At 46.1% G+C, this 12,768-nt stretch overlaps 1 protein-coding gene across 2 annotated transcripts in view; it reads left to right on the top strand.

Moving 5' to 3' along the window:
- The first annotated feature begins 3,309 nt into the window (after positions 1 to 3,309).
- The window catches only part of PLOD2 (procollagen-lysine,2-oxoglutarate 5-dioxygenase 2), a 60,192-nt gene continuing 50,733 nt past the window's right edge, over positions 3,310 to 12,768 (top strand). For both annotated transcript variants that reach the window (XM_068405882.1, XM_068405883.1), the window contains exon 1: positions 3,310 to 3,554. In XM_068405882.1, the coding sequence (XP_068261983.1) occupies positions 3,464 to 3,554 (91 nt within the window). In that variant the 5' untranslated portion in view covers positions 3,310 to 3,463. The remainder of the gene's footprint in view (positions 3,555 to 12,768) is intronic.

The following is a 12,768-nucleotide window of genomic DNA, read 5'->3' on the forward strand; positions in this document are numbered from 1 at the left end:
TGACTTTCTGAAGTAAGGACTGCTTGCAGTTCCTTCCTTTCTGGTTTTGCTCACTATTGCTGGTGTTTTAGGAAATGAAAACTCCTTGGGCTCCCATGTTCAGAGCCCCACAACTAACGGCAATGAACTTTCTCCCCCCCTCCATGCCTACTTAACCAAACTGATTAATTTCTCATGAAGAAATTGCCTTGTTGCAGAGGAAAAGAAGAAAGGCTTGATAAAGTCAAAAGTCAAAGGAGCAAATATTGACAATAGCAAGAATGTGAGACTCTTTCTTGGGACATATGTAGGAATTGTTTATGGAGCTAACCTCTGTAACATAACAGGCACACTTGCATGTTACATTACACACTATCTATGTTATTCTTTAAAATTATTTTGATTTGAGAGTAAGTTCCTACTCAGCAGTTCAGAGATTTAAGCGTTGAGTACACTATAACAGTAATACAGTACTGAAGCAGCTTGCAACAGCATCAGGAGAGCTGAAGACCCTGCTAACCACCATCTGCCAGTTCAGACCTTGAAGTTGGTATTTCTGGACAAAAGTAGCATTTTTAACCCAAGTGTCTGTGGAGGCAGGGCGAGACACAGCCCTTGGGCACTGCACAGCTGGCGGAGCTCAGTTCTGAAGTTTCACAACCATTTTCCCTTCCATCGGCCAATGTCCGAGTGAAGCCTCTGGGGACAAGAGATGTCTTGGCCACATCTGTCACTTTGAAAGCAGTGTTTTGGGTAGATTTCAGCTCTGTTTTCTCTCTGAGGGCGAAGCTTGCATTTTCTAACAACAGTCGAAAATGAAATTAGCCTTCAAGAGACCAAGGAAAATGACAAGAAAATGTAAAAGTTTCTAGTCAAAGTCTGGGCTTGCACTTACAGGTATGATTTCTGTTTATATCACAGTTCTCTAAACCCATTTTCCTCATACATTAGAAATCTGTCTTTGCCAGCTATTTCCTTTTCTTTCATTATTGCATATTTACAGCCTTTCACTAATTCTTTTCATTCTTCCCTGCCACTGTTTACATGTACTTTTTGATAACAAAATGTCTCAGGATTTCTCTCAGATGCTCCCTCCTCATTATGCCTGTTGGTTTCCACCTAACAGGTTTCAGGGCCTGTGTATTAGTCTCTGGTGAAACTAGCTGCTTATGACAGAGGTGAGGTGCTGGGCTGTGATTTCTCAGAGCACTGTGTATGTATGTGACACTCAGCTTCTGATTTTACTCTCAATTCTCAGGGCTGAAACTTCGTCTGCTTCCTGTTCCGTCTGTGGGAGCCGTGACATCATCTCCATGGTATTCTGAAATGATGCCTAACAGTCCTGTCTTTTTCCCCTGAGACTTTATTGAAGAAATCTGTCATTTCTTTCATGGTTGATGGTAATCAGTGTGTTCTACATGTCTCTTGTGATTTAATTCCTTCTTGATGAGTTCTTATTTTTTCAGCTGTGTAATTACACTTTATATCTCCAAGTACAAGTGTTACTGTTAAGCCGTTCTGGATCTGAGGTGAGGTTTGATTTGTTGAGGACCTCTTTTGAAATGCTTATTTACCTGTTTTCTACCTTAAAACTATAGCTGTGGTATAGTAACTATTTTTTCCATCTTCATTTTTCATAAGCCAAATTTCTTGAACTTGTTTTAAAAAAAAATGAAGGTAGAAGTATTTGCAGTATCATCCCAGTCACGGCGCTGCTCGCTTTCAGCTAACGCAGTCTATGTACCTATGTAAGTTGATCAGCAGCAGCAGTGCTGGTTCTTGGAAGAGTGAGCAGAGGCCGTTCATGGATGTGTGCAAAAATGTGGTCATACTGTCTGTGTTCAAAAGATACTTGTTCTCCGGTGGATCTCTGTGTGCCTGACAAAGGTGGCAGGAGAAAGCAGGTCATGAGTAGTTGCTCAGGAACTGGAGGCTCTTTTCTGTTTCTCCTATATCTGGCAACTGCAGCTTCATCACTGCATAAATGCATTTTCAGTATTTCCCAATTGCTGCTTTTCTGGGCCTTCTCTCTTCTAGGAGCTCCTTGGGACCGAGGACCCAGTCTTTTTCTTTGGTTTGCTCTGCCTCCCTGCTGTTTGTGCTGCCTGGTGCAGAAAGAATGAGCTCTCCCAATTAACTGTAAAAGCAACTGGGCACATAATGCAGGCTCTACTTTCTGCTCTGGTTTCCAAACAAAAGCATGCAGTTCTTGTGGTTGCAGTAGCCAAGCTCAAGTTTTCCCTTCTGTCCCCCTTTTTTCTTTTCTCTGTGGCTCCAAAAAAGCACATCTGTTAGGCCCATAGAGACACTTTTGGGATAAAAAATTAGGTGTCTATTTGACGATTATATAGGTGGATCTGAAACACATGAATCTTGCTTTCAGCACTAATTTTTGTTTTGGATTATGCCCTTGGTCCTCAAATAATATTTCCAAGGTGTAAATCCACACTTATTCCAATAGGTTGCCATCTGCTTTTATAATTTTACATGACTTTTAAACATTTAAGCTATTTTTTACAGTATTTTTTTGAATATACCTTGTATCACAATAAGAAAAAGCATGGAGGTTGGCCAGTACATCTTCATCACCGTGCTTGCCTTCAGTAATTTGGTGATTTGTTGGGTGTTTTTTTAATGATAAAAGTGTAATAGTTTTGTTTACGATTAGACAAACAAACTCTTCTTTACGGAAATCTGAATGCTAAGATGATGGGGTGTTTGACAGGTATATCGTTCACACGCAGAGTGGATGAGCAGTGGGGTCCCGATGCCAACAGTGCTACCCCCATACGCGAAAGGGTCAGATCGTTTTTGTTGGCCCATGGACTAACCGCTTCAGTTGCAGACAGCCCCCCGAACAAGGTTACATTTTCAGGAATATGTCTATCGGGCCATAATGGCGGCCAAGGCAACCCCTGACAAAATGTTTGGAGGGGGAGGCGAGTACAGCTCCTCACACAGCCAGCACCGTCGGGAGAGTTTCCAGGAGCAGGTCGCTAACGCCAGCTCGGCCCCGCACTCCGGCAGGTACCAAAAGCAGAGGCACCGCTCCGGGATGAGGCAGCCTCGACCCGCGGCAGCTGCTGTGCCCAAGCTGCCCGGCCCGGCCCGGCCCGCTCCATCCCCGCGGCGGGCGGGCGCAGCGCCGCTCACCTACGGCGGCGCCCGGGCGACGGAGGCCGAGGCGGGGCTTGGCCGCCCGCCTCTCCCTCGGCGGCGGCAGCAGCAGCGTGCACCCCGGGCGCGGCGGCCGCAAGCGGCTCCGGTTGCGCCGGCGGGTGCCCTCGCTGCCCGGGTCCTCCCACCGCCGTATAAAGCCTGGGGTGGGCGGCAGCGCCCTTCGCTCCTGCCCGCTGCGGAGGAGAAGCGGCGCCCCGGGCACCGTGTTTTCCCCTCGTTTTCCACCCCCGCCCCCTTTCTCCCCCGCTCTCGGGGGCTGGCGGCGCGGGGAGCGGCGGCAGGCCGGCGGGTGCGGAGGGGGAAGATGGCGTGGAGCGGCGCCCGGCCTCCGTGCCTCCTCCTGCTGCTGGCCCTGGCGCTGCCGGCGGCGGCGGAGCGGCGTCCCGGCCCCGCAGGTGAGGCTCGGGGCGGTGCGGGGGTTGGGGGTGCAGTGGCGGAGCCCCACGGCGCGGTCCCCCGCGGTCCCGCCGCCTGTGGGAGGGGTGTTCGGGCGCGGTGAGGGGGGCGGCGGCGGGGATGCGCTGCCGGCCGGGCGGTACCGGCTGCTTTGTGCCTCCCGGCTCGGTAACATCCGCCAGGAAGGGAAAACCCTCCGGTCTCGGGTGTGGAGGATGGGAAGAGCCGCTTTCTCGATTTATTTATTTTTACCCCATCCCCCTACCTCCGCCTCGCACTTTAAAATGCCGCGGTGGGTGCCGGAGCGGAGCGGGTCCGGCGGTGCGGGAGGGGTCTGCGGCGCCGGCCGGGACAGGGCTCCCCAGGTCGCTGTCGAGAGGACCCGCTTGGCTGAAAGTGCTTTAACCTGCCGAGGTGGGTCGTAGATGCAGAATCTCCCTTGGAAAAAAAAATTCCTTAATGGGAAGTGAGTCTCCCTGACTTTCTCCTCCCCCTCCTTCCCTTTCCCTGAGACAAGGTGTTGGTGAACATGTTTTTCCAAGGCTGGGAAAAGCATAGCGTCAACCGCTTCTGCTCTGAACTGTAGCAACCGCTGATGGAGTTTCCTACTTTGTGCAAAAGTCAGCTGGAGACTTCAGTGCCGCTTCCCGCCCCGCAGGAGCTTGCTCTCTTTTTGCTTGTTGTGTTTTGTAGTCACTTCAGCTTCAAGGAGCCAGAAGATAGAAAGAAATTTTATCTTCGGCATGTAAAGCAGAAGAATGTATACAGGAAATTCTCTCAGAGAGAGGTATCTAAGCAAATGTATATCCAGCTATATGACAAGACATATTTCTTGCTCTAATATTGTTTTAGAATCTGTGCTTCTGATTTCTATTCTGGGCATTCAAAGGTATTTCATCCTACTAGATTATTACCACATGAAATCCAAAATAGTTTCATTTCTTGGCTTGTTTACTCAAGAGTGTAATCAAGTTATTTTTAATATCTAGCTTAATTTTCTTCTGGTGCGGTCTATGTGTATTGCTTGCTTCAGAAATAAGCAGAAATCAGTGTCTAAAACTGACTGCTGAGCTGCATCTTTATTGCTTCATAAGACTTTACCGCTTTATTCCAGAAGGCTTGGAAAAGTTATAGCAAGAGAGCTGCCTGTTGCACAGCAGCGGTTACTTGAGCTATGAGCAGTCAGCGTGGCCCTGTGGCAAACCATGTTTGCAGAAATCCCTCCTGTGCTCCTTTGCCTCAACTTTGTGTTTCAGGCAATCACAGAGAAGACCAATGTTGAGCTCTGAAACACCGACTCCTGCATGGTGAAGATACAAAAGTTTTTGTGTTAAAATATTTCCATTGCACCGTACTTGCTGCATGCACATTGCTTATCATGTGATGCAGGCCAGGGTGCGCGGAGAGCGAGTGGAAAAGACATTTGTCATTGCACTAATAGCAGACGCTGCTGTTGGCAACAGACGTAAATGATGTTCCCACTTAAAAATGTTTTATTAATCAGCCGTTTGCATGGAAAGTGGCTTTGCCACCTTTGAATCTGTTCCCCAGAGCGGCTGTGGGGACTTGGCTGGCTGGAGCGCGGCTGCGCTGAGGTGTTGGGGCCGCAGGTTGTAATGGTGGCAAACGGGCGGGTTCTGAGGTGGGCCCCATGGTTTATTGCTGTCTGTATGTGCTCCTGAAATGTGAGGGGTGGGAGGGTGGGTCGGGAGGGGGTTTGTCACGGGGAGGGCCCTGGCAGCGTGGGTGGCTTCCCAGAGCCAGCCCGGCCGGGAGGCGTGGGCAGGCCGGCAGGCTGTGGTAACACTCTGCTGGCTTTCCTCTGCCCCAGTGTCCGGCAAATGCTGGTCACAAGTGCTTCAAGCAGTAATTGCTGACTGGCCTAGCTGTGCAAGGACTCACTTGGAGATACAGCATGTCCTGTTGCCGTTTCTGTTGACTTTTTTGGGCTCAGCCAGAATGGTCGCTGTGAGTGACAGTGAGCGATCGATAGGCCTTTTCCTGTGAGGTGCCTGTGGTGCGCGAACAAGGGAATTTGGTCATTCAGCCATCTTGATGTACTTATTGGAAGTACTGAAAGGCTCGGCCTGCTTGGTGGAGGGGAGGCCGTAAGTACAGCACTCTACGCCTGCCTCCGTCTTTCTGCCCAATTTTCTGTTTCTTGCTTCTCTACTGATGCTACTTTTGTCCTGTGTTGTCACCACAATATCTAAAACTGCTACGTAAACCTGTGTTGGGGAAAAACCTCCTCTAGGTCTCTTGAGAGTTTTGTGCCCTTTTTGTGAGGACTGTATGTAAAATCTGCCACCTGCCTCCTAGAGGTGAAGGGTAAAGGCAGAGAGTGACATACCCAGGACCCGACCCAGCAGGACACGGCGTCTGGGTTACCTGTGTCCCCAGGGCACCAGCATCCCGACTCCCCGGGGAATATTTAGAAATGCATGTAGCATCAGTGTGCACCACTTCAGATGGGTAATGATCACTCGTGTAGCTATCTTTAGGCTCCAGCTTTGAAATAAATGGTGAATAACAAATGAAACAGTGTGTAGTGGGGGGGTGTATGTGTTCGGAAATCAGTTAAAAGTAAGCGAACATGGCTGTGGAGGTGCAAAGCAGCAAAGTTGTTCTTCCATCACATGGTTTTCCCTTGAAAATACTTGTCCTTGAAGACACCCAAAGTTTGCAGTCTGAGTTCTTCGTAGCACTTGGTTTAGAGGCTGCACAGTGCCAGTCTCTGTTGCAAAATAAAATAATTTAGAGGGTTTTTTTGGCCAGGCTTTTCTTTCTTTCCTTAGATAGAGGGAACACTTAGGCTGTGGAGGTAGACCAGAGTGGTGGATGCCACATTGCTTCTCTCTGCAGTATGCAGTAGGGTTGGATAAGATCACTGCAACTTTGACTGTAAAATGCATTTCTAATTAAAACAAGAAAAAGTAACACAGTTGTGACCTTTATCATCAGCATTTGATGCTGTAAATTGCAGTGTAAAGGTATAGTGGAATGACCACCCTGGTTATCTGAGCCAGGGAGGTTTTGTGTGAAACATGTTCCTGTTGAGGATCTAAACTAACAGATTATTTCTCAAAGTTTTCTTTACGTTGGTGGCATATTCTGGAGAGTCATGATTTGTGTCCGAGTTCTTGTCTTTTTCCCCTCACTGCTGCTTACTTAAGCAAAAGTGACTCAGTCTCTTCATGGGGAAGTGGTTAGTTTGTCTGATTAATTACCACTATTACATTGTGTAATCAAAAGAAGTATCTTCCCTTTTGTGTAGAGCTGCTAGTCTGAAATATAATTTGCTTGATATGCTGCTCAAGTGAATTCCCTTGACATGAAGAGTAAGTATGGTCGCAATAAGGGCATTTTTGTTTTCATTTATAATGTCAGTTTTTTATAGTTTTTGAGGGACAAGTTGCAAGGCAAACAAGTTTGAAAGTGAAGAGTATTTTTGTTCCCTCTTAATTTAAACATAGAGCATGGTTTTCTGCAGCACAAAACACAACTTGACCAAACAGATCAGGAGCAGGAATGTGTCTGTATGTGTGGGAATGTTGTAGCTCTAGAGAATAAATGACACTTAATCAAGGAATAAGTGCTTGCAAGCACAGCCTGACACCAGAAGTGGCTTTAGGTGGTTTAATAGAACTGCTTCTGGAGTATTTCCTGAAGGTGAAATCGGTTTTCGAAATATGGATTATACTGGTCATGAGGAAACTAAATATGTAAAGTCAGTGTTTCATCCCAGATACTTTTTTTTTTTTTCCAGGGGCTAGAATTCCTTTTACAATTTGTAGTAGAAGAAAAAACAAACAAATAAAAACCAAACAAATGACAAGTCTACTAAAGAAATAGAGTAAATCTTTTGATGATCAGAGTAATCTGGCTTCTTCATGTTCTCAGTGTGTGTGTATGCCTATGTGCCTTTTTAATATAATATTTTAATGATATTTGTTCTGACTGAGCACTGAGACTGCAGAAACAGGTACCTACTAATTGTTGAAATATTTAGATTATTGACAAATTATACAGTTGACATATAATTTCATTTTGATCATTTCATTCTGTTTCTGCATGAACCAAAATTAGAGATACTGTAGATGACTATAATTTCTTTGAAAACACATGACTATTTTTGTAATGGAGTACAAAGTAATTACAGACGAATTTCCTTAATAGTTTAAGGCTAAACAGTAGAACTCTGCCTTGGCTTAAAACATTACATTCAAATTTATAGGACAATACTGAAGAGCCCCCCTTTATTTTAGTGGTTGGCTCACCAGCTCTTGTGATATGTCCTTTGAAAGTATTCCAGGGTTCCTTCTTGGAGAAGTTGCAAATCTATTGATCCACTGTGGATTTTCTTAGAAAATAGACATGGGGGGGGAAAAAAAGGCAGGAGGGGTGGGGAGTCCTTTTGATGGTAGTACTGATTCTTGCAATGTAACTGCAAGTATGTTTTAAAAGCTGATGTATGCAGTATTTGTAATTAATGCAAACAAACTGTAAGGAAGAAAGACAGAAAAATGGTAAACAAAAATAGGTTTGGCGTTGAAGTGCCATTCCTCTGAGAATTAGTTCTGTACCTGTGGGTGTAAGTATTAATGTACTGAATGAGCCCATTAGAGGTTCTTGATGAAATCAGCTGTGCAGAAAATAATCAGTATCTGATAGAATTGCTTTTGTAATTTTTTTTACCTTTTCTTTTTTCAAAAAAGTTAAAATGCATTGTTTACCTTTAGTTTTGTACTTCACATGAAAATTTAATACAGCAAAGTGTTTCCTTAGGCTATTCTTGTAAGCAGTTTACTAATTCTATTTTACATCATTGTAAAGCAATTGTACATGTTAGATCAGAACCAGGCCCATAAACCTAACAACTGATGTTGCTGGGTCAAGTGTTTGTTGTTAAAAGCATCTTTAAATACACATCATACATGACATGTCATGGTGGCTTGTGTCAGAAGTAGGACTGAAGTTTTTGGTGCTATTCATGATTTGAAGGACTGAGTTGTTCAAGGCAAGGTACTACCTGTATCTCACAAGTGTGCAGTTAAGTTGCTTGTTCACACAGAAAAGGGATCTTTGAAAAGTATGTCTTTTTCTTGTTCCAGGGTTGCGTGGCCTGTGCTTCTGTTTGGAGAATTTTATATGTCCAGTATCTTGACGTAGGGCCAGATGTGAAGCTGTAGGGCAGCTTTTTCAAATGATTTGACTAATCGGGGTGGTGGCGTCTGCTGACAACATGAACCATGGTGCAGGCATGAAGGACAGTTACATGTCTTCAGGATGGCTCCAGTTTCAATTTCTCTTTTTTTAAGCGAAGACTAGTCTAAGGAGAAACTGTTATTGCAAATCTTAACTGCTGAGTTTCATTGATAGATCGATTAGCTGTCGGAAAATGGACTTTAAAAATGCCTGGTGCTGTGTGTGACTGCTTCTGTTTAAACAGCTGGATTTGCTAAACAACAGCTTAAGAAGCAGCATGCTCTTCTCTAGATACATATTTATGAGAGAGACAGAGAGGGCAAGGCTACGAAAAGGCAGAAGCTGAGTAAACTTTCTCACTTAGACAGCTGATGTTAATTGTGTCCTGCTCTCAGCTGCAGAGCCCCGATGACAGTTTATAGCAGGGCCATCCAATCGGCACGTTCAAGCGAGACCCAGCCTGTGCCATGACTCCATCCACTCCCACTCTGAAGAAGATTTTTGTGGTTTGATTGCTATCTGGGCACTAATAAACAGCTGTAACCTAATCTGTTCCTTGCTTGTCAGGAAGTTAGGCAGCTCTCATTGGAGGAGTTGCTTCGTGCCTGGCAATGATGTCATTTACAAACAGTTGATTTTAATTTTTTTTGTATCTGAGAACTAAGGAATGTGTCTTATCTTTGCTTTACTACAGAATAACTGATTCAGTAAACAGGGTCTCATCCAAGTGCACTGAAGCTGATGGGAAAACTCTTGACTGCTGCTGTTTGTATCTGGTTTTGTTCAGCTACCAAAACAAGGAAATCTTGCGTTAGAATGAGTGCAGGCCTGAGCACCGGCCAGCGCTGCACCCAGGACTGACATGGGTGATTGATGAGTGCACACACAGGTCTTAATGAGCTCTTGTTGACTGTATATTCAATACTCCTAAATTAAAAGGTGGTAAATTAAGAGCTGAGACAGAATCAGCTCTCAAATGTTTTCTGAAATGTTTTCTGTGTATTAATATTGGGAGTAACTGCTAATCTTTGTCTGGAAGTGTGTGTATGCATGTATGCATACACAGAAAAATAGTTATAGTCTGTGGGTGGTGTTTGTTTATTTTTTTTTTTAGAACTGGCTCTATTCAACAGTTGATCATTTCCTTGTAAACATTTTACATGCTGTATCTATGTGACATCAGAAATGATGTGATAAAAGACGGGCAGTAAGCAGCAGCTCAGCAGGCTTGCCGTTTGAGTCAGTCCGCATGGAAAAGGGAAATGCCTGTTCACATCCCTGTGGGCTGTGAATTAAAGCATGAGAGAATTTCTTTGCATGAGAAATCTTCAGTATTTTCATAACAAACTTCAGATTGTGAAATGCACAGTTGCTACAGCACTGTTCACTTCTTAAATGGATTTAGATGGCAGATGGCATTTAACAATAATGGGACTCTTATTGTTCTCTTAAGGAGGGTCTGGTTGAAGAGGTGAAGGTTGAGGGCAGCCTTGGTTGTAGCGACCATGAGATGGTAGAGTTCAGGATCTCATGTGGCAGGACCAGAATACCTAGCAGAATCACAACCCTGGACTTCAGGAGGGCCAACTTTGGCCTTTTCAAGCAATTGCTAGGGGAAATCCCATGGGACAGGGTACTAGAAGGTAAGGGGGCCCAAGATAGTTGGTTAGCATTCAAGGACTGCTTCTTCCGAGCTCAAGATCAGAGCATCCCAACAGGTAGGAAGTCAAGGAAGGGTACCAGGAGACCTGCATGGTTAAACAGGGAACTGCTGGGCAAACTCAAGTGGAAGAAGAGGGTGTACAGATCATGGAAGGAGGGGCTGGCCACTTGAGAGGAATATAAGTCTGTTGTCAGAGGATGTAGGGAGGCAACTAGGAAAGCTAAGGCCTCCTTGGAATTAAACCTTGCAAGAGAGGTCAAGGACAACAGAAAGGGCTTCTTCAAATACATTGCAGGTAAAGCCAACACTAGAGGCAATGTAGGCCCACTGATGAATGAGGTGGGGGTCCTGGAGACAGAGGATAAAAAGAAGGCGGAGTTACTGAATGCCTTCTTTGCCTCTGTCTATACTGTTGGAGGCTGTCCTGAGGAGCCCCGGACCCCTGAGGCCCAGAAGAAGTCAGGATAGAGGAGGAATCTGTCTCGGTAGATGAGGGCTGGGTCAGGGACCAATTAAGCAATCTGGACGTCCATAAATCCATGGGCCCTGATGGGATGCACCCGTGGGTGCTGAGGGAGCTGGCGGAAGTCATTGCTAGGCCACTCTCCATCATCTTTACTAAGTTGTGGGCAACGGGAGAGGTGCCTGAGGACTGGAGGAAAGCGATTGTCACTCCAGTCTTCAAAAAGGGCAAGAAGGAGGACCTGGGTAACTATAGACCGGTCAGCCTCACCTCCATCCCCGGAAAGGTGATGGAACAACGTGTCCTTGGTGCTGTCTCTAGGCACATCAAGAACAGGGGGATCATTAGGGGCACTCAGCATGGCTTCACCAAGGGGAAGTCATGCTTAACCAACTTGATAGCCTTTTATGAGGACGTAACCCGGTGGATAGATGATGGTAAAGCTGTGGATGTGGTCTATCTCGATTTCAGTAAAGCGTTTGACACGGTCTCCCACAGCATCCTCGCAGCTAAACTGAGGAAGTGTGATCTGGATGATCGGGTAGTGAGGTGGATTGTGAACTGGCTGAAGGAAAGAAGCCAGAGAGTGGTGGTCAATGGGACTGAGTCCAGTTGGAGGTCTGTGTCTAGCGGAGTCCCTCAAGGGTCGGTACTGGGACCAGTACTATTCAATATATTCATTAATGACTTGGATGAGGGATTAGAGTGCACTGTCAGCAAGTTCGCTGATGACACAAAACTGGGAGGAGTGGCTGACGCGCCGGAAGGCTGCGCAGCCATTCAGAGGGACCTGGACAGGCTGGAGAGTTGGGCGGGGAGAAATTTAATGAAATATAACAAGGGCAAGTGTAGAGTCCTGCATCTGGGCAAGAACAACCCCATGTACCAGTGGGGCAGACCTGTTGGAGAGCAGCGTAGGGGAAAGGGGCCTGGGGGTCCTAGTGGACAACAGGATGACCATGAGCCAGCAGTGTGCCCTTGTGGCCAAGAAGGCCAATGGCATCCTGGGGTGTATTAGAAGGGGTGTGGTCAGCAGGTCAAGAGAGGTTCTCCTCCCCCTCTACTCTGCCCTGGTGAGGCCGCATCTGGAATATTGTGTCCAGTTCTGGGCCCCTCAGTTCAAGAAGGACAGGGAACTGCTCGAGAGAGTCCAGCGCAGAGCCACGAAGATGATTAAGGGAGTGGAACATCTCCCTTGTGAGGAGAGGCTGAGGGAGCTGGGTCTCTTTAGCTTAGAGAAGAGGAGACTGAGGGGTGACCTCATTAATGTTTATAAATATGTAAAGGGCAAGTGTCATGAGGATGGAGCCAGGCTCTTCTCAGTGACATCCCTTGACAGGACAAGGGGCAATGGGTGCAAGCTGGAACACAGGAGGTTCCACATAAATATGAGGAAAAACTTCTTTACGGTGAGGGTGACCGAACACTGGAACAGGCTGCCCAGAGAGGTTGTGGAGTCTCCTTCTCTGGAGACATTCAAAACCCGCCTGGACGCGTTCCTGTGTGATATGGTCTAGGCAATCCTGCCCCGGCAGGGGGATTGGACTAGATGATCTTTCGAGGTCCCTTCCAATCCCTAACATTCTGTGATTCTGTGATTCTGTGACTCTTGAATTATGTCTCTTTCTAAGTCTTGGAAAACTTCAGTTTGGATTCAGTTAGTAGAAATGAAAAAAAAAATCAGTGTCCTGTCCAGGGGTTGCGTGTTAGCAAGTGCTAATCTAGCATAAATTCTATATTATGAGAAAATTCAGAGTAGCTCTTCCTTAATGTAAGCACGCATTTCTGCTAACCCAACTTCTTTATTCCTTTAAAACACAGGAGAAGAAGGAAAACCCTATAAGAGGCAACATTTACTGTGGCTGAGGAAGTTGCAACAGTA

This window comes from Nyctibius grandis, chromosome 8, assembly GCF_013368605.1.
Source record: "Nyctibius grandis isolate bNycGra1 chromosome 8, bNycGra1.pri, whole genome shotgun sequence".
Classification (NCBI taxonomy): domain Eukaryota; kingdom Metazoa; phylum Chordata; class Aves; order Nyctibiiformes; family Nyctibiidae; genus Nyctibius; species Nyctibius grandis.